The 21,609-nt window shown below is 38.3% G+C and overlaps 1 protein-coding gene across 1 annotated transcript in view; it reads right to left on the bottom strand.

Moving 5' to 3' along the window:
- The window catches only part of LOC117984100 (homeobox protein orthopedia-like), a 46,858-nt gene extending 36,613 nt beyond the window's left edge, over positions 1-10,245 (bottom strand). The window contains exon 1 of the mRNA XM_069499523.1: positions 9,788-10,245. Coding sequence (XP_069355624.1) covers positions 9,788-9,821 — 34 coding nt within the window. The 5' untranslated portion in view covers positions 9,822-10,245. The remainder of the gene's footprint in view (positions 1-9,787) is intronic.
- Positions 10,246-21,609: the final 11,364 nt, after the last annotated feature.

Below are 21,609 nucleotides of genomic sequence, written 5' to 3'. Positions count from 1 at the left end.
AAGTCATCGAATAGACCTTTGAATCCTGATCATCTTTTGCCAAGAAACCACTCTTCCATCTTTCATACCCTCCGAGATGGACGCCGATGAAATTTGTATGGCGGCCATCTTTTTTTCGGAATTTTGAATTTTTTTTCAAATTTTTGGCAATTGGATGAGGTTTCGAATGACATTTGGTCGAGCACCTCCCACCTATCTTCAATACCTCGAGCGTGCCCTTCACCCGTCTCCGAAATCCTCAATCATCAGCTCCCTCCATATGTTGCCCTAAAGGAATCTTTGTCTTCTATATGAAACCGTAAGTGAAAAAAAAAAGTTTCATACAAAATTTTACAGGAGGAAATTTTTTGAAAATCTCGGCCGCCATCTTGTTTTTCCAATTTTTTACACTTTTTCTAAAACATGTTTACTAATATCTTCAATAGTTGCAAGTTGTAACAAAATCGGTTGGAAAACAAAAAAGTTACAAAAGTCAGGTCGGCCGCCATCTTGTTTTTCTGAAATGTCATAATTTTTCCCTACTCGAATCCCACTTCTGAACATATCTCCCATACATTATTATATCATTTTCTATCTCTTTCTAGGAGAACAATTATGTCAATGAGTCAGTGAGTGAGTGAGTGAGTGGTAATTGAGCTATATATAGTATAATAACTAGTATTTTGCTCGCTGCTCGAGCTGCTAAAGCAGCTCTCGAGGTCTATAATGGCCATTTTGAATAATAAAAATTTTTGTATGAAAAAAAAAATTCCGCCATTTTGAATTTTTTTTCCATCCATCGAGTAGACCTTTGGACCCTGATCATCTCTTGCCAAGAAACCACTTTTCCATCTTTCATACCCTCCGAGATGGACGCCGATGAAATTTGTATGGCGGCCATCTTTTTTTCGGAATTTTGATTTTTTTTCCAAATTTTTGGCAATTGGATGAGGTTTCGAATGACATTTGGTCGAGCACCTCTCACCTATCTTCGATACCTCGAGCGTGCCCTTCACCCGTCTCCGAAATCCTCAATCATCAGCTCCCTCCATATGTTGCCCTAAAGGAATCTTTGTCTTCTGTACGAAAGTATTAGTGAAAAAAAAAAGTTTCATACAAAATTTTACAGGAGGAAATTTTTTGAAAATCTCGGCCGCCATCTTGTTTTTCCAATTTTTTTTACATTTTCTAAAAATCGTTTGCTAATATCTAAAATAACTGCAAGTTTAAACAAAATCGGTTGGAAAACAAAAAAGATACAAAAGTCACGTCGGCCGCCATCTTGTTTTTCTGAAATGTCATAATTTTTCCCTAGTCGAATCCCACTTCTGAACATATCTCCCATACATTATTATATCATTTTCTATCTCTTTCTAGGAGAACAATTATGTCAATCAGTGAGTGAGTGGTAATTGAGCTATATATAGTATAATAACTAGTATTTTGCTCGCTGCTCGAGCTGCTAAAGCAGCTCTCGAGGTCTATAATGGCCCTTTGAACCATTTTAAAAAAGTCATACATTTTCTATGAAAAAAAAAATTCCGCCATTTTGAATTTTTTTTCAAGTCATCGAATAGACCTTTGAATCCTGATCATCTTTTGCCAAGAAACCACTCTTCCATCTTTCGTACCCTCCGAGATGGACGCCGATGAAATTTGTATGGCGGCCATCTTTTTTTCGGAATTTTAAATTTTTTTTCAAATTTTTGGCAATTGGATGAGGTTTCGAATGACATTTGGTCGAGCACCTCCCACCTATCTTCAATACCTTGAGCGTGCCCTTCACCCGTCTCCGAAATCCTCAATCATCAGCTCCCTCCATATGTTGCCCTAAAGGAATCTTTGTCTTCTATATGAAACCGTGATTGAAAAAAAAAAGTTTCATACAAAATTTTACAGGAGGAAATTTTTTGAAAATCTCGGCCGCCATCTTGTTTTTCCAATTTTTTACACTTTTTCTAAAACATGTTTACTAATATCTTCAATAGTTGCAAGTTGTAACAAAATCGGTTGGAAAACAAAAAAGTTACAAAAGTCAGGTCGGCCGCCATCTTGTTTTTCTGAAATGTCATAATTTTTCCCTACTCGAATCCCACTTCTGAACATATCTCCCATACATTATTATATCATTTTCTATCTCTTTCTAGGAGAACAATTATGTCAATGAGTCAGTGAGTGAGTGAGTGAGTGGTAATTGAGCTATATATAGTATAATAACTAGTATTTTGCTCGCTGCTCGAGCTGCTAAAGCAGCTCTCGAGGTCTATAATGGCCATTTTGAATAATAAAAATTTTTGTATGAAAAAATAAATTCCGCCATTTTGAATTTTTTTTCAAATCATCGAATAGACCTTTGGATCCTGATCATCTTTTGCCAAGAAACCACTCTTCCATCTGTCATACCCTCCGAGATGGACGCCGATGAAATTTGTATGGCGGCCATCTTTTTTTTGGAATTTTGAATTTTTTTTCAAATTTTTGGCAATTGGATCGGGTTTCGAATGACATTTGGTCGAGCACCTCCCACCTATCTTCAATACCCTAAGCGTGCCCTTCACCCGTCTCCGAAATCCTCAATCATCAGCTCCCTCCATGTGTTGCCCTAAAGGAATCTTTGTCTTCTGTACGAAAGTGTTAGTGAAAAAAAAAAGTTTCATACAAAATTTTACAGGAGGAAATTTTTTGAAAATCTCGGCCGCCATCTTGTTTTTCCAATTTTTTTCACTTTTTCTAAAAATCGTTTACTAATATCTTCAATAGTTGCAAGTTGTAACAAAATCGGTTGGAAAACAAAAAAGTTACAAAAGTCAGGTCGGCCGCCATCTTGTTTTTCTGAAATGTCATAATTTTTCCCTACTCGAATCCCACTTCTGAACATATCTCCCATACATTATTATATCATTTTCTATCTCTTTCTAGGAGAACAATTATGTCAATCAGTGAGTGAGTGGTAATTGAGCTATATATAGTATAACTAGTATTTTGCTCGCTGCTCGAGCTGCTAAAGCAGCTCTCGAGGTCTATAATGACCATTTTGAATAATAAAATTTTTTGTATGAAAAAATAAATTCCGCCATTTTGAATTTTTTTTCAAGTCATCGAGTAGACCTTCGGATCCTGATCATCTCTTGCCAAGAAACTACTCTTCCATCTTTCATACCCTTCGAGATGGACGCCGATGAAATTTGTATGGCGGCCATCTTTTTTTCACAATTTTAAATTTTTTTTCAAATTTTTGGCAATTGGATGAGGTTTCGAATGACATTTGGTCGAGCACCTCCCACCTATCTTCAATACCTTGAGCGTGCCCTTCACCCGTCTCCGAAACCCTCAATCATCAGCTCTCTCCATATGTTGCCCAAAAGGAATCTTTGTCTTCTATATGAAACCGTAAGTGAAAAAAAAAAGTTTCATACAAAATTTTACAGGAGAAAATTTTGGGAATATCTCGGCCGCCATCTTGTTTTTCCAATTTTTTACACTTTTTCTAAAAATCGTTTGCTAACATCTAAAATAACTGCAAGTTTAAACAAAATCGGTTGGAAAACAAAAAAGTTACAAAAGTCAGGTCGGCCGCCATCTTGTTTTTCTGAAATGTCATAATTTTTCCCTACTCGAATCCCACTTCTGAACATATCTCCCATACATTATTATATCATTTTCTATCTCTTTCTAGGAGAACAATTATGTCAATGAGTCAGTCAGTCAGTGGTAATTGAGCTATATATAGTATAACTAGTATTTTGCTCGCTGCTCGAGCTGCTAAAGCAGCTCTCGAGGTCTATAATGGCCCTTTGAACAATTTTAAAAAAGTCATACATTTTCTATGAAAAAATAAATTCCGCCATTTTGAATTTTTTTTCAAGTCATCGAATAGACCTTCGGATCCTGATCATCTCTTGCCAAGAAACCACTCTTCCATCTTTCATACCCTCCGAGATGGACGCCGATGAAATTTGTATGGCGGCCATCTTTTTTTCGGAATTTTGAATTTTTTTTCAAATTTTTGGCAATTGGATGAGGTTTCGAATGACATTTGGTCGAGCACCTCCCACCTATCTTCAATACCTCGAGCGTGCCCTTCACCCGTCTCCGAAATCCTCAATCATCAGCTCTCTCCATATGTTGCCCAAAAGGAATCTTTGTCTTCTATATGAATCCATAAGTGAAAAAAAAAAGTTTCATACAAAATTTTACAGGAGAAATTTTTTTGAAAATCTCGGCCGCCATCTTGTTTTTCCAATTTTTTTCACTTTTTCTAAAAATCGTTTGCTAATATCTGCAAGAGCTGCAAGTTTAAACAAAATCGGTTGGAAAACAAAAAAGTTACAAAAGTCAGGTCGGCCGCCATCTTGTTTTTCTGAAATGTCATAATTTTTCCCTACTCGAATCCCACTCCTGAACATATCTCCCATACATTATTATATCATTTTCTGTCTCTTTCTAGGAGAACAATTATGTCAATGAGTGAGTCCGCGGAAAAAATAAATTCCGCCATTTTGAATTTTTTTTCAAGTCATCGAATAGACCTTTGGATCCTGATCATCTTTTGCCAAGAAACCACTCTTCCATCTTTCGTACCCTCCGAGATGGACGCGGATGAAATTTGTATGGCGGCCATCTTTTTTTCGGAATTTAAAAAAAAAAATCAAATTTTTGGCAATTGGATGACGTTTCGAATGACATTTGGTCGAGCACCTCCCACCTATCTTCAATACCTTGAGCGTGCCCTTCACCCGCCTCCGAAATCCTCAATCATCAGCTCCCTCCATATGTTGCCCTTAAGGAATCATTGTCTTCTATATGAAACCACAAGTGAAAAAAAAAAGTTTCATACAAAATTTTACAGGAGGAAATTTTTTGAAAATCTCGGCCGCCATCTTGTTTTTCCAATTTTTTTCACATTTTCTAAAAATTGTTTACTAATATCTTCAATTGTTGCAAGTTGTAACAAAATCGGTTGGAAAACAAAAAAGTTACAAAAGTCAGGTCGGCCGCCATCTTGTTTTTCTGAAATGTCATAATTTTTCCCTACTCGAATCCCACTTCTGAACATATCTCCCATACATTATTATATCATTTTCTGTCTCTTTCTAGGAGAACAATTATGTCAATCAGTGAGTGAGTGGTAATTGAGCTATATATAGTATAACTAGTATTTTGCTCGCTGCTCGAGCTGCTAAAGCAGCTCTCGTGGTCTATAATCGCCATTTTGAATAAATAAAAAAAGTTTTAAATTTTGTATGAAAAAATAAATTCCGCCATTTTGAATTTTTTTTCCATCTATCGAGAAGACCTTTGGATCCTGATCATCTCTTGCCAAGAAACCACTTTTCCATCTTTCATACCCTCCGAGATGGACGCCGATGAAATTTGTATGGCGGCCATCTTTTTTTCGGAATTTTGAATTTTTTTCCAAAGTTTTGGCAATTGGATGAGGTTTCGAATGACATTTGGTCGAGCACCTCCCACCTATCTTCAATACCCTAAGCGTGCCCTTCACCCGTCTCCGAAATCCTCAATCATCAGCTCCCTCCATATGTTGCCCTAAAGGAATCTTTGCCTTCTATATGAAAGTATTAGTGAAAAAAAAAAGTTTCATACAAAATTTTACAGGAGGAAATTTTTTGAAAATCTCGGCCGCCATCTTGTTTTTCCAATTTTTTTCACTTTTTCTAAAAATCGTTTGATAACATCTAAAATAACTGCAAGTTTAAACAAAATCGGTTGGAAAACAAAAACGTTACAAAAGTCAGGTCGGCCGCCATCTTGTTTTTCTGAAATGTCATAATTTTTCCCTAGTCGAATCCCACTCCTGAACATATGTCCCATACATTATTATATCATTTTCTGTCTCTTTCTAGGAGAACAATTATGTCAATGAGTGAGTCGGCGGAAAAAATAAATTCCGCCATTTTGAATTTTTTTTCAAGTCATCGAATAGACCTTTGGATCCTGATCATCTCTTGCCAAGAAACCACTCTTCCATCTGTCATACCCTCCGAGATGGACGCCGATGAAATTTGTATGGCAGCCATCTTTTTTTCACAATTTAAAAAAAAAAAACAAATTTTTGGCAATTGGATGAGGTTTCGAATGACATTTGGTCGAGCACCTCCCACCTATCTTCGATACCTAAAGCGTGCCCTTCACCCGTCTCCGAAATCCTCAATCATCAGCTCCCTCCATATGTTGCCCTAAAGGAATCTTTGTCTTCTATACGAAAGTATTAGTGAAAAAAAAAAGTTTCATACAAAATTTTACAGGAGGAAATTTTTTGAAAATCTCGGCCGCCATCTTGTTTTTCCAATTTTTTACACTTTTTCTAAAACATGTTTACTAATATCTTCAATAGTTGCAAGTTGTAACAAAATCGGTTGGAAAACAAAAAAGTTACAAAAGTCAGGTCGGCCGCCATCTTGTTTTTCTGAAATGTCATAATTTTTCCCTAGTCGAATCCCACTTCTGAACATATCTCCCATACATTATTATATCATTTTCTATCTCTTTCTAGGAGAACAATTATGTCAATGAGTCAGTCAGTGGTAATTGAGCTATATATAGTATAACTAGTATTTTGCTCGCTGCTCGAGCTGCTAAAGCAGCTCTCGAGGTCTATAATGGCCATTTTGAACAATTTAAAAAAAAGTCATACAAAAATAAATTCCGCCATTTTGAATTTTTTTTCCACCCATCGAGTAGACCTTCGGATCCTGATCATCTCTTGCCAAGAAACCACTCTTCCATCTTTCATACCCTCCGAGATGGACGCGGATGAAATTTGTATGGCGGCCATCTTTTTTTCGGAATTTTAATTTTTTTTTAAAATTTTTGGCAATTGGATGAGGTTTCGAATGACATTTGGTCGAGCACCTCCCACCTATCTTCAATACCTCGAGCGTGCCCTTCACCCGCCTCCGAAATCCTCAATCATCAGCTCCCTCCATGTGTTCCCCTAAAGAAATCTTTGTCTTCTATATGAAACCGTAAGTGAAAAAAAAAAGTTTCATACAAAATTTTACAGGAGGGAATTTTTTGAAAATCTCGGCCGCCATCTTGTTTTTCAAATTTTTTTCACTTTTTCTAAAAACCGTTTACTAATATCTGCAAGACCTGCAAGTTGTAACAAAATCGGTTGGAAAACAAAAAAGTTACAAAAGTCAGGTCGGCCGCCATCTTGTTTTTCTGAAATGTCATAATTTTTCCCTACTCGAATCCCACTTCTGAACATATCTCCCATACATTATTATATCATTTTCTGTCTCTTTCTAGGAGAACAATTATGTCAATCAGTGAGTGAGTGGTAATTGAGCTATATATAGTATAACTAGTATTTTGCTCGCTGCTCGAGCTGCTAAAGCAGCTCTCGAGGTCTATAATTGTCATTTTGAATAATAAAAAATTTTGTATGAAAAAAAAAATTCCGCCATTTTGAATTTTTTTTCAATCCATCGAGTAGACCTTCGGATCCTGATCATCTCTTGCCAAGAAACCACTCTTCCATCTTTCATACCCTCCGAGATGGACGCGGATGAAATTTGTATGGCGGCCATCTTTTTTTCGGAATTTTAAAAAAAATTTCAAATTTTTGGCAATTGGATGAGGTTTCGAATGACATTTGCTCGAGCACCTCCCACCTATCTTCAATACCCTAAGCGTGCCCTTCACCCGTCTCCGAAATCCTCAATCATCAGCTCCCTCCATATGTTGCCCTAAAGGAATCTTTGTCTTCTATATGAAACCGTGATTGAAAAAAAAAAGTTTCATACAAAATTTTACAGGAGGGAATTTTTTGAAAATCTCGGCCGCCATCTTGTTTTTCAAATTTTTTTCACTTTTTCTAAAAACCGTTTACTAATATCTTCAATTGTTGCAAGTTGTAACAAAATCGGTTGGAAAACAAAAAAGTTACAAAAGTCAGGTCGGCCGCCATCTTGTTTTTCTGAAATGTCATAATTTTTCCCTAGTCGAATCCCACTTCTGAACATATCTCCCATACATTATTATATCATTTTCTATCTCTTTCTAGGAGAACAATTATGTCAATCAGTGAGTGAGTGGTAATTGAGCTATATATAGTATAATATAATATACTGATGCCTTCGACTTCGTCCGCGTGGATTTAGGTTTTTGAAAATCCCGTGAGAACTGTTTAATTCTCCGAAACAAAAAGTAGCCTATGTCCGTAGATTAATTATTCTACCTATGTCACTCTCCATTGCAGGTCTTAGACTAAACCCATGCAAAAAATCACGTCGACCGTTGCTCCGTTGCGACGTGATTGAAGGACAAACATGCACACTTTCACATTTATATAATAGGGGTACCTAGTGAAGGGGTAGTGATGCATTGGTTGATTTTCAAGCATTTTAATTAGTCGCAAGGTGGATAAGATAGACAAGTTTAATATTTTTATTGGAAATCAGGCTGTCAGTTTTTCGGGTTCCGTACCCAAAATGAAAAAAGGAACCGCCTTATAGAATTACTTCGATGTCTGTGTGTCTGTCGTGTCTATCAAGAAAACCTATAGGGTACTTCCCGTTGATTTAGAATCACGAAATTTGACAGGTGGGTACTTAGGTCTTATAGCACAAGTAAAGGAATAAATCTGAAAACTGCAGATTTGTGGTTACATCACACAAAAAAATGTGAATCAACAAATAATTAGTATTAAAATTATTTTCACCTGTACTTACCTAGCAGGTACTCACTAAAGGCACTGTAGTTATACTGAATACAGGTGAAAATAATTTTAAATAGAAACATTTTCATGAAATGTGACAACCTGCAAGATTTAAAACTGCTTGATTTGTGTGGAAAAGAATCGCTAGGTGAAATTGCCCGCTCATTTTATCACTAACTAGCTTATGCTCGCGACTTCGTCCGCGTTGACTACACAAATTTCAAACCCCTATTTCACCCCCTTAGGGGTTGAATTTTCAAAAATCCTGTCTTAGCAGATGTCTACGTAATAATAGCTATCTGCATGCCAAATTTCAGCCCGACCATGCCTGTAGTTTGAGCTGTGCATTGATAGATCAGTCAGTCAGTCAGTCAGTCACCTTTTACTTTCATATATACTTATTATTTAGATCAAAATTTTGACACCTAGGCCAAGATAGCCTTAAATTATAGTCATGGTATTTTCCACGTATTTTTTAGAGTTAGGTACCTACCTAAGTATTTGGATGAAAAATCGATGTGGGCAATGTTGGCTGAATGTCCGGATTATTTTGCTCGCCATCAAAATCGAACAAATTTTGGTTTAAATGGTAATTTATCAAAAAATTTACATAGAGAATTTGCTTATGAATTGCTTTTTGTGTAAAGTATCATTGAGTGGCAAAGTTGGCTAGTTTGACGATAACTAGGTAGGTAGATAGTAGGTATACCTACCATTTAGGTAGGTATATATGCGAAAGTGCGTTTGTTTGTTGGTTTGTCCTTCAATCATTTCGCGACGAGCAACGGATTGACGTGATTTTTGCATGGACACACAGGACCTAAAGTGGCATACTTATTATGCTACTTTTATTACGGAAAATGAAAAAGTTCCGGCGGGATTTTTAAAAATCTCAATCAATCAGTTTGCTATAGGAAGGTAAGTAATCCGCCGAAACGGACAAATCTCTATGCACTCTGCGTTTTAAAAAATTTTTTCTTGGTTCGATTCTGCAATATTGAACCTACTTAATACCTATACCTAAAAATGTATTTTAAATAGGTAATTAATTTAATTTGATTAATTTATAATTAGGTTATCAATTATGTAAGTAGCATTATCCAATCAGGACCTCAAAGCACCTACCTCCTAAAGCTGTCGCCGTGAGGTTGTTAAGCATGGCCTTAAAAGGCCAACCCTGGCCGCCCCCTATGCCGACATCGTCGTCTCCACCCCTTCACAAAACATTTAAAAAACTTCAAACACAGTTTACAAAAAAAAAACACTGAAAAAAGCACTATTTATAGTTAATTTCCGTATCCGGTCACAAAGGGCCAACTCTCATTTTTGTTTCTATTTATTTTCGGGATCTGTCCTCAAAAAAAGGATCACTCGCGGACACAGAATGTCAAAAGGCCGTTAAAATCCCGCCTTAATACAAAATAATTATCACTTTATTACTCCCAATTAGTTATAATTACGGCCGCGCTCAACTTATTTACACACTTAATTTTTGTTATAAAATTAATATAACCCGTTTAGTATCAATTTGTATAAATTTGCAGTTTGATTGGTTCGCCCTTACAATGATCGTTTAATGTGGAAACTCGCCGTCGACTGCTACAAAACAGATAGTGCTCACATTGTTGTCGAGACAGCCCTGGAGACGAACTACGCGAACGCATACCCGTCTCTTTCCCTCTCCAGCGAGTTCCATAAACGCACATCGCGATATTCCAGCTCGGATCAGTAATGGATGTTAACATTTTGTTTACGGGCGATTTGAACAAACGAATAATCTATTATTTCATTCGTGCGCGTATTATTGATACGACGCTTTCGACTATCTCCAATATTCAACGCGTCTAACCGTCTCTTTCCACCTCGTGCGCTGGGTCGTATTCGGTAGTATATGTATCTCTGTTGCTCCCACACGAGAGGTTAGTCGAGTGAGGGGGCTTCGACCAGTCAGAGCTCGGGAAAATCACTTCCCTGTTCAGGGCTGGCGCGCGCGAGATACTGAAACATACGTATAGCGAAGGCGGTCTCTTTTGTAATGGAAAAAACAAATACCGAGCGACATAGCTGGCTCGGTATAGGTAGTATAGAGCGGCGAAGGCTTTGAGGGTAAAGAGTGCTTCGGAAATATTTCAGGGCACGCTTTGAGTGGGGTTTCTTGTAACGTTACGTTTCGGACGTCGCTGAATAAGGAATGTTTCGGATAATTGTATTTTTTTTATTAGAATGTTCTCTCTTTGGTGTTTGTTAGTTCCATTCGTTGGATTTTTCTGGATGTGTTTATTAGGTACTTATAGGTACTACTTACCTACTTTATTGTTTGATTGTGATTTTAGAAATTTATATTGCATATTCATACATACCTACCTAGTTTACATACCTTATACTTAGATACTTATTTCTATCCTATATTATAAACAAAATATTTTTCTTTTATTAGATACTTTACCTGTTTGTAATTTTAATACTTAGGTATTTGAAATTCAATTAAACAAAATGTAGATCACAGTTAAGTTAAATTGAGTAGAGTAGGTACCTACTACCTACCTATTCTGAGGTAGAGTGTAGTTAAATTGAAAGCTCTACACTTTCAAAATCTACGTTTAGAGATAAACTTTTATGCACTCACTAGGTATGTAGGTAAATATAAGTAGGTAGGTACCTAAATACTTCTAATAATTTATGTTTCCAGCTATGAGAGCAACTGTCAATGTATTATGTCAACCCAAAGAAAATACAATAAATGATGCATGGCTCTCAACTTGTCATTCCGTTTTTCAGTTTTTCAATTATAAACATTTTTTTGATGTCGGTTACAATTAAACCCGTAAATTCCGTTTCTTTGAAATGAAATTAGAGCTCAAACAAAGCGAGCCAGTTGTCAGAAGCGGACGGAAATAATAATATGTACCTATCCACTAAGGCCTTTATCCACATCCTTGCCGCGAAACCAAAGCGGCGAAACTGCTGATGTCTCCAACTAAACGTCAAGACCTCGACGTCACTGGCAGGCGTCAAATGTTACTACGCTTGACGCAGGTAGCCCTTAAAGTAGTCCTATTTTATTTTATTTCACGTCACCTAATATTTGACATAACCACCTATAGTCTAGTGAAAATTTTCCCCACAAGGTGGACAGACGAATTCAAATAAGTCGCAGGGAACCATAGGCGTCGTAAGTCTGTGTCGTGTGGAAGGCTCAACAAGCATATCTATACAAGTGTATCGATTGATGATGATGATGTTGATGGTGATTGAGACCTCCTGGACATCTCCACCGCGAAATATCTTAATATTGTAGCGAAATTACTACTTGGATACAGGTCTTAGGGAAACAATCGAATGTGAAAGAGATGGAACTTTTAGAGTCAGCACTAACCAGACAGACTGGGTGGGGTGAGGTAGCATATTTTTAATAGCTACTTTAAACTCAGCTTTACCTATGTACTTGTATACCACTGAAATTAGTAGGTAGATACATGAACTTACTGGGAAAAAACACGGAAGACGCTCGCGAGCGCCTGAGTTGCTACGCACCATCGCCTTTATGACAATGTAAATAAAGCTTAGTTTGAGTTGGTATCAAGAAAAACGTTGCTCCATGGTTCTGCTAGTGTGCCTTGCCTTTATTCAGATCTCTGCAGTTAGAACATGCAGTTCCACTGCTGTTTCACAATTCACACAATTCGTGGCGGAACTTCAGCGATTTCACCGCTATAATTTCGCGGCGGGGTGTGCTGAAGACCTAATATTTTAATATGAAACACGGCGTCAAAGATTTTCATAAAAAGTTATATTAAACTTACGGTTGAAATATTCCTCTGTGTTGCAGACACGCGACAAAACACTACAAGACAAGTGAAATGAGTTATGGTTCAAGAAAGTGAATTATTCCCAATGGAGTAAACATCGGAACTTTGTAGCCTCACCTACCTACTCCTTGTTTGGTTAATGTTAAGATATTATATCATACTATTATTACTTTATATTATATACAACGCGTCCAAGCTAATAAAAGAAAATCGTGTCTGCCATGTTGCCGTTGTGTTGTGCCACAACATGGCGGAAACCATTTCCCTTTGTTAGTTTAGATGCGTTATACCAATATTATTAATTATACTTACCTTTAATATAAATGAGATAAAGGTGATGTGGAAGGTGTGTGAAATCCAAACGACTTTATTGAGAGTTTTGTTGCTTACCCAAGAGTAGATTAATAGTTTACTTTGTCACTGTGATATACGATAAATTGATCACTGTTATAATAATAAAATATATTGTGGCCAATTTTAAAGAACTTGATTGTCTTTTCATTCATAGATAGTATTCAGAAACTTCGATAAACTATCTGTTCACTTAACACTATTTATCAACGGCGATGCATGGCAACCCTAAATGTCAGTTGACAACCTCCGCATAATTAGGGTTGCCATCCCTCGTTAAAAATATTAGCTATAAGTTTAGAAAGATACAGGTAGTAGTAGACTTAGTTGTAAAAAGATTTTATACTTAGTTTTAATTAAGCAGTCGCAAGTCTACTGCGGCCTGTTTCAGGCTGTTAATATGAAACGAGACTGTTGTAGCGTCGTCGCTCAGAATTTTATTAAAAAAATATTTCGTGTTACCAATGGGGGTAGGTAAATAACACTAGGTATGAAGCGTTTCTTGCTAGTATAAGCTATAACATTATAACGTCATAGGTAGGTAAGTAGATGCTCTTATTATTACAATTTTTTCATTTGTAGGGTTCCGTACCTCAAAAGGAAAAACGGAACCCTCATAGGATCACTTTGTTGTCTGTCTGTCTGTCTGTCGGTCTGTCAAGAAACCTACAGGGTTCCGTAGACCTAAAATCATGAAATTTGGCAGGTAGGTAGGTCTTATAGCAGACATTAGAGGAAAAATCTGAAAACCGCGAATTTAGGCTTACCTACATCACACAAAAAAATTAAATTGTGGTCATGAACTAATATTAGTATTTTCAATTTTCGAACTAAGATAACTATATCAAGTGCATGGGGTATCATATAAAAGGGCTTCACCTGTGCATTCTAAAACAGATTTTTATTTATTTTTATGCATCATAGTTTAGAATTATCGTGCAAAATGTTGAAAAAGTACAACTGTAGTACGGAACCCTCGTTGCGCAAGCCTTACTCGCACTAGACTGACTGCGATTAGACTGCGATTTCACAGAAAATTAGAAGGCCGCGTTTTACTCACGTAAGTAGCTTACCTAATTAATTGACAACTTTACTAATGTAAATGGATTTAAACGAATGTTTACATTACTAAAGTCGTAAGTTGATCATGTAAGCTACTTACGTGAGGTGTATCCTTAAGATGGGAGCGGGCTAACGGGTCGGGCAGTTTTTATTAAACCCATACCCTTATCACCCTGCGCTAAGAGGTCTTCAAAATAATACGTTACAACGATTTTCATACACGTAGTTCCGAATAGATATTGCATCGACAAGTGGCACTACAGCGTTTCAGTCAGATTCACCCTCCAATTACGAGGACCCACCTTTACCTACCTCTACCTCTAGCTACACGAAGCTACGAGTGCCTACGCCGTAGCGCTCGGTTGCGGAATGCGGAAGGAATTTAGATTAAAAATTCCAGCTTTGTTTCAAGTAGCGAGAATACTCCTGTTCCGTCACAGGAGAAGTATTAAATGTTATTTGACTGACTGTTACATATTGTATTGTTCAAGCTCTTGATGGAATTACTAGCTGATGCCCGCGAATTCGTCCGCGTGGAATTAGGTTTTTAAAAATCCCGTGGGAACTCTTTGATTTTCCGGGATAAAAGTAGCCTATGTCACTCTCCAGGTCTTATTATCTATATTCTATACCCTTGCAAAAAATCACGTCAATCCATTGCACCGTTGCGACGTGATTTAAGGACAAACTAACAAACCAATAAACCAACAAACCAACAAACAAACATACTTTCGCATTTTATAAAAAGTGTACTGATATACAACCACTAGTTTATGCCCGTGACTCCATCCGCGTGGACCACAATTTCAAATCCCTATTTTACTCTCTAATTGGGATTGAATTTCCAAAAATCCTTTCAAAACGGATGTATACGTCATAATAGCTATTCTGCATGCCAAATTTCAGTCCGATCCGTTTGGTGGTTTGAACTGTGGGTTGATTGATCAGTCAGTCAGTTCATTTACTCAGCGGGTACGGAGAGAGCTATGTGCGGAGTTTCTCTACGTGATCAAATCAGAAATGAGGAGATCCGTAGGAGAACTAGAGTAACCGACATAGCTCAATGGATCGCGAAGCTGAAGTGACAATGGGCAGAGCACATAGTTCAAGAAATTGAATAAATATATATATTGAATAGGTCTCTTGAAGTCCCTACAAGAGACCTATGTCCAGCAGTGGACGTCTATCGGTTGATGATGAAACCTTCTCATTTAGAAGAAAGTAGACTGCATTGTGCAAATGAGATCTCAGTCAAGGGTTAACTTGTAATAGAAATAAAAAAATAAGAATTCAGCCTAATAGAAGAATAGCAATAAAAAATAATAATTCCGCCTGCATTGTACCTACCAAGTCAGTTTTTTTTTTAAATAATATTAGATAAGTTTATTATGCTGACTAATATTCCCCTTTCCCCTCCAAGTAAGCGTAAAGCTTGTGCTCAGAGTAGGTACGACATTAGTACAACGGGTGGGGTTTGAACCGGCGACTTTTCGGATTTCAATCCGCTCCTTTAACCGTTGAGCTATCGAGGCTATTAGTATTCACATGAACTTAAGCAAATAAAATCGTATAATAACAAAAATATCCCATTAACACGACGCGGAGGTGCTAAGCGATGATTTTTAATAAAAAATACACCCCTGCTTTAATATCGGTTATGCCTTGGGGTATCTCTATTATAAACACTACCGAAAGAACCTATTAACCAACAATATTCAATGCAATGTAACCCGTATGACTTATAAAATAAAATACATTATTAAAACGTTTAACAATGTTTCGAATCTTTGTCATCGAAAACCAGTTGCAATCAAATCTGAGCCTTATCGTAACTGAACAGAGTTAATTTTGCAATTCTTGAAATAGTAAGTAAAGCCATGGTCACACTGAGGGGAAATGTAACGCATTGTAGCCGTAAAACCACGCGTAGTTTATTATAAGTTAATACGCGCCCGCACCCGCCTTAGCGAATAGCTTGTTATACAATGCGGTGCAAAAAAAATTTACACCTTTTATTGAACACATTTTTATTAACTCGCTTTCTTGTTGGTGTGTTTGTTTGTTTTTTTATTGAAGCATCAGACGAAATTAAATCAACTTATAATATGAAACTCAGCGGGCGATGGAGAGAGCTATGCTTGGAATTATCAAATCAGAAATACCTACGGTGCATCCACACCTCAGTTAACATTTGTGGCGCAACGTTTCCAAATGTTACTCAGCAACATCAGGCAACAAAAAGTTATTTATCATCTAAATATATAAAAGGAATAGGTGAGACAGATTGATCTATCAACGCACAGATAGCTAATATGTCGTAGACACCCGCTAAAAAAGAATTTTGGGGCTAAAATTGGGGTTTGAAATTTGTGAATTCTCGGGCATGAATAGTTGTTAATATATGTTGCCACAAAAGTTATTGTTACCTAATGTTACCGTGTTGCACAATGTTGCTCCACAAATGTTAACTGCGGTGTGGATGCACCGATAAGGAGATCCGTAGGAGAACTAGAGTAACCGACATAGCTCAACGGGTCGCGAAACTGAAGTGGCAATTGGCAGGGCACATAGTTCGTAAAACCGATACACGTTGGGGTCCCAAGGTGCTGGAATGGCGACCTCGCACCAGAAGACGCAGTGTTGGAAGACCCCCACTTTATTTATACTACTTATATATTATAGCGTAGCGTAGGCACTTTACATTATGATGTAGGCATCCGCTAAGAAAGGATTTTTGAAAATACAACCCCTAAGGGAGTGAAATAGGGGTTTGGTGTAGTCCACACGGACGAAGTCGCGAGCATAAGCTAGTTTAACTATAATTTAATTATATCCCAACTGTTATTTTATGAACCGCTTGAAAATTTACAAAAATACATACCTACATACTACCTACCACAATATTTGTACGCCACTACGGCTAATCTGTTGAACATTATAGTAATTATCATCTTTTGTTTATGCACTCACACACATTATGCAAATAAACTATTTCTTTTTCTATTTTCTATGCAATACATAAACAATGTATCTATTACAATATCTTGTGGGCTGCTGAAGAAAAAAATTAGTAGTGTGCGATTTATCTGTCCCGCAGTGCACGGCACCCCAGTCGGCTCTATTGTAATAAACTTACACGGTTTTTAACTCGCCGGCCCGCACCCGGCCCGCACCCGGCCCCGCACCGTGCCGCGCCGTGACTTGCCTTGTTTGTTCTGACTTACCTCGCCTACTTGTATTACTCATCATCATTGATATGCATATCGCATATCGATGTTACAATCTTACCTTTGATGACGTATGGAGGTTTTGGGTTCGAGTTCCAAAATAATATGAGCTTTTTCCGTCAAGAAATCTATATAAAAGGAAAAGGTGACTGGCTGACTGATATATTCAGCGCACAGCTCAAACTACTGAACTGTTCGGGCGGCATGCAGCTATTGTGACATAAACACCCGCTAAGAAAGGATTTTTGAATATTCAACCCCTAAGGGGGTAAAATAGGCGTGTGAAATTATGTAATCCATAAGACGAAATCGCGGGGATAAGCTAGTTCTAATTATAAATGTAGGTACCTATTTGACATTTCCTTTAAAAATAATATCTTAACAATTTTAAAAACTAATATAATTACTTGACTGGACGCTTCTCCCGCCATAGTACCTTTAACGACATCATCCGGAGGTCCCTTGCCACCGCCCATGTGCCAGCTGTACTAGAACCTATTGGTTTGGCACGTAGCGATGGCAAGAGACCTGATGGTATGACGCTCGTACCGTGGAAGATGGGCAGGTCGCTTGTTTGGGATGCAACTTGTGTAGACACTTTAGCTGCATCTATAGCGGATGCAGCGGCCATCAGCGCCGAACAGGCCAAGAGGCGCAAATATGAAAACCTCGATGGAAGCTTCGTATTCGTGCCTTTTGGTGTGGAGACCTTGGGGCCGTGGGGCCCGGGGGCTCGAGCTCTTTTTGAAGAAATTGCAAAAAGAGTTATCGAGTCAACCGGGGACCCGAGAGCTGGCAGCTACCTTGGTCAAAGAATTAGTTTGGCCATCCAAAGGGGTAATGCTGCCAGCATCTTGGGTACAATGCCTCGCTGCGGTGGTCTCGACGAGGTTTTAGATTTAATTTAATTTATTTTAGTTTTAATTTAATGTTGTTTTTTTTTTAGATTTAAGTTTATTAATAGTTTATTTGTTAATTGTATAATATAAAATAAAACATTATATTACTTGACTAGTGGCAGGATAATTATTTTTATTATACAACCAGTTGTATCTAGATCCTTAGGTATATTCCTTCACAATTGTTTTGTAAATGAAAGGTTTGTATTGTCAAGTGCTTAAAGTATAAAGCCACCTGCGGCCGTCAGATTTATTCACGTTGAAATGGGAAAGAGATTTCAAATTAATAAAATTTCCGTGTTGCTGGCGGCGGGCGGTGGGCGGCGGGCGGCGGGCGGGCGGGCGGCGGGAATTTCATAGCGAAATGAATATTTCTTCCCGGTAAATCGTTGCCGCATAAACTTGACGAAAATTGTGATGCGCCTACACCGAACCAGCATATCGATCATCGATCAAAACGTTTGTACGGGAGCGATGTGTAGGCTCGACACTAGCAAAGGGAGATCTCCCACCGAGCGGTTAACTTGCTCGGTAGCGCCAGCTGGGCCGACGGTTGTGTCTTGAAACTTGAAACTAACTAAACTCTTGAAACTCTGATAAGTATTGCGTTACAGTTTTGCGTGTTCTGCTTTCACTTTCGAAGATGGTACTCGTGAGAGCGACGTGAGTAGTCAAGGTTTAGGTTTGTATCTAGTGATTGCTAATTGTTTTCTTCGTACGAGTGAGAAACGCCATCTGTTTGTAATTGTGGTGACCGCCACAGGTTAGGTAGATGCTTGTGGTTTGCTGTTTGTCGCAGACATGTGGATCCGCAAAAACGAACACATTTCTTTCTATCACGTACTCATCTCTTGACTCTCTCTCTCTTATTTACATAATCTCACTCATACAACAGCCGTCGAAAGGGCGGGCGACCATCTTGGGTCACGTGACCAAGTGAGCCAGGACCGCTTCTATCGACAAGTCCCATCGACCCCTGCACATCTCTACTGGCGCGTAAGAGCTAAGCGCTGTTCTCCCTGGAGAGCTAATATATTGTTATTTGCTTCCCCCCTCTGCCTTCCCCCCGCAACCTCCCCCCGGAGCACGTGCTCGTTGCTATAGTTGTACTAGAACTACAGAACTAGGCACTACAACTTGCTGGGGCTAGGTCCACAGGAATTGGTGAATTATAACTTTGAAATCATATAGGTATTATTTTCATCTACTATTAGTCTAGCGGCACGCAGTATTCACCGTAATCTATAGATTCGTAAAAAAACGGCCAAGTGCAAGTCAGACTCGCATATATGAAGCGTTCCGTACCATGGTACAAGAAATAACATTTGACCGATTTCTCAAAAATTCTTGGCAAAAACGCACAGACAAACCGACCGACATATGAGCCTTCCAAGGACGTAAGCTCTCTATGCGTGTTCTATCCATTTATAATGGGGAGTGCATTGAAGAGTTATTTGACCTCATTCCACCCTCCTTTTTATACAACCGCACTGCACACCACCGCAAGCAATTTCACCCTAAACACCTGGGTGTCTGGTGCACTTCGACCGCCCGTTGAGCACGTCCAAACTGTGGAACCAACTCTCTTCGGCAGTGTTCCCATTAGATTACAACATGGGGTTATTCAAGGCGCGGACCAACAAATTCCTGAAAGGCCGACAACGCATTGGTGGTTCCACTGGTGCTGCAAATGTTCATGGGCGGCGGTAATCACTTAACATCAAGGTGAGCCACCTGCTCGTTTGCTCGCTATGTTTATTTAAAAAAAAACAAGACCTTGTGTCGGTCAACAACTTGACGACTATTTTAGTACGAGAGTCATGATATAAATTAGCAGTAATACGGTTTGAATAATGTGTTCCGATAATCGGCAGTTTGTATTCCGTATGTCGGTGCTGGGCGCGGAGAGACCCGCCGCCCGCCTTCCCGCCCGCCCAGGAAAAACTGTTTATACCCGGGTAAAAATTACGAAACTTAAATCATAATAAATGAAGACTAGTTTATTCCTGCGACTTCGTCCTAGTCTATACAAATTTCAAACCCCTATATTTTAACCCCTTTAGGAGTCGAATTTTCAAAAATCCTTTCTTCGTATAGAAGTCTACTGTGCGTCGATAGTCAGTCAGTCAGCTAACCAGCTTTTTCTTTTACCAGATAATTCATAACCAATTCATTACAATAATTTCTTGTACTTAATATTCTTTTATAATATAATTCCGAAAGAATTTTAATGAAGGTAGCTTGCGTTCCGGAAATTGTTATAGGCTATTTTTTATCCCGGAAAATCAAAGAGTTTCCACGGGATTTTTAAAAAACCTGAATCCACGCAGGCGAAGTCGCGGACATCATCTAGTCTACTAAATATATAAAATGAAAAGGTGACTGACTGACTGACTGATCTATCAACGCACAACTCAAACTACTGGACTGATCGGGCTGAAAGTTGGCATGCAGATAGTTATTATGATGTAGACATCCAGTAAGAAAGGATTTTCTTTGATTTTAGAAAATTCAACCCCTAAGGGGGTAAAATAGGGGTTTGAAATTTGTGTAGTCCACGCGGACAAAGTTGCGGGAACAATCCATAGTTACTAGTACTAGGCCTGCCTGTTCCGTTCAACCGATTTTGACGAAATTTGGTACAGGGATAGTTTGTATCCCGGGGAAGGACATAGGCTACTTTTTATCCCAGAAAATTAGAGAATTCCCACGGGATTTTCAAAAACCTAAATCCACGCGGACGAAGTCACGGGCATCATCTAGTCTAGTATAATTATAAAAAATTTAAGCCCCAAGCGGACCGAGGCTGCCCGGTGGTCACCCGTGGTTCGAAAATAAAAAACCGGCCAAGTGCGAGTCAGGCTCGCGCAATGAGGGTTCCGTACTACAGTCGTATTTTTTCGACATTTTGCACGATAATTCAAAAACTATGACGCATAAAAATAAATAAAAATCTGTTTTAGAATGTACAGGTGAAGACCTTTCATATGATACCCCACTTGATATAGTCACTCACTTCGAAAGTTGAAAATACTAATTATTAGTTCATGACCACAATTTTTTTTTGTGTGATCTAACCTTAAATTCGCGGTTTTCAGATTTTTCCCCATATGTCAGCTATAAGATCTATCTACCTGCCAAATTTCATGATTCTAGGTCAACGGGAAGTACCCTGTAGGTTTCTTGACAGACAGACAGACAAACAGACAACAAAGTGATCCTATAAGGGTTCCGTTTTTCCTTTTGTTGTACGGAACCCTAATAAAAGCGTTTACATAAGCCGTTACAGTCGTAAATCAGCCGTAATGCGGCTGAAACACCCGAGGGCGGTAAGCGACACTTTGTATTCACGCGCCGCGCGGCTTAGCGCTTTCCGAAAATGGCGGGAAACGACGGAAAATGCCGCTTATATGGTGATAAAGGATTATAGGTATTGAGAATATTATGGGACGGTTAATATTGTATGATAATATAAAAATTACTCCTTAAATTAAAATTAAATTTAAATTATTTACTTGTTGATATCTTACGGCGACTTATTCGGCGACTTATTCGGTCGCGTGGATTTCAGTTTTTTAAGTACCGGTGAAACTCTTTGA

The sequence above is a fragment of the Maniola hyperantus genome, chromosome 7 (assembly GCF_902806685.2).
Source record: "Maniola hyperantus chromosome 7, iAphHyp1.2, whole genome shotgun sequence".
In the NCBI taxonomy this organism is placed as follows: domain Eukaryota; kingdom Metazoa; phylum Arthropoda; class Insecta; order Lepidoptera; family Nymphalidae; genus Maniola; species Maniola hyperantus.
Note: the sequence above shows the minus strand (reverse complement) of the source record. Positions and strands in the feature narration are given on the sequence as shown.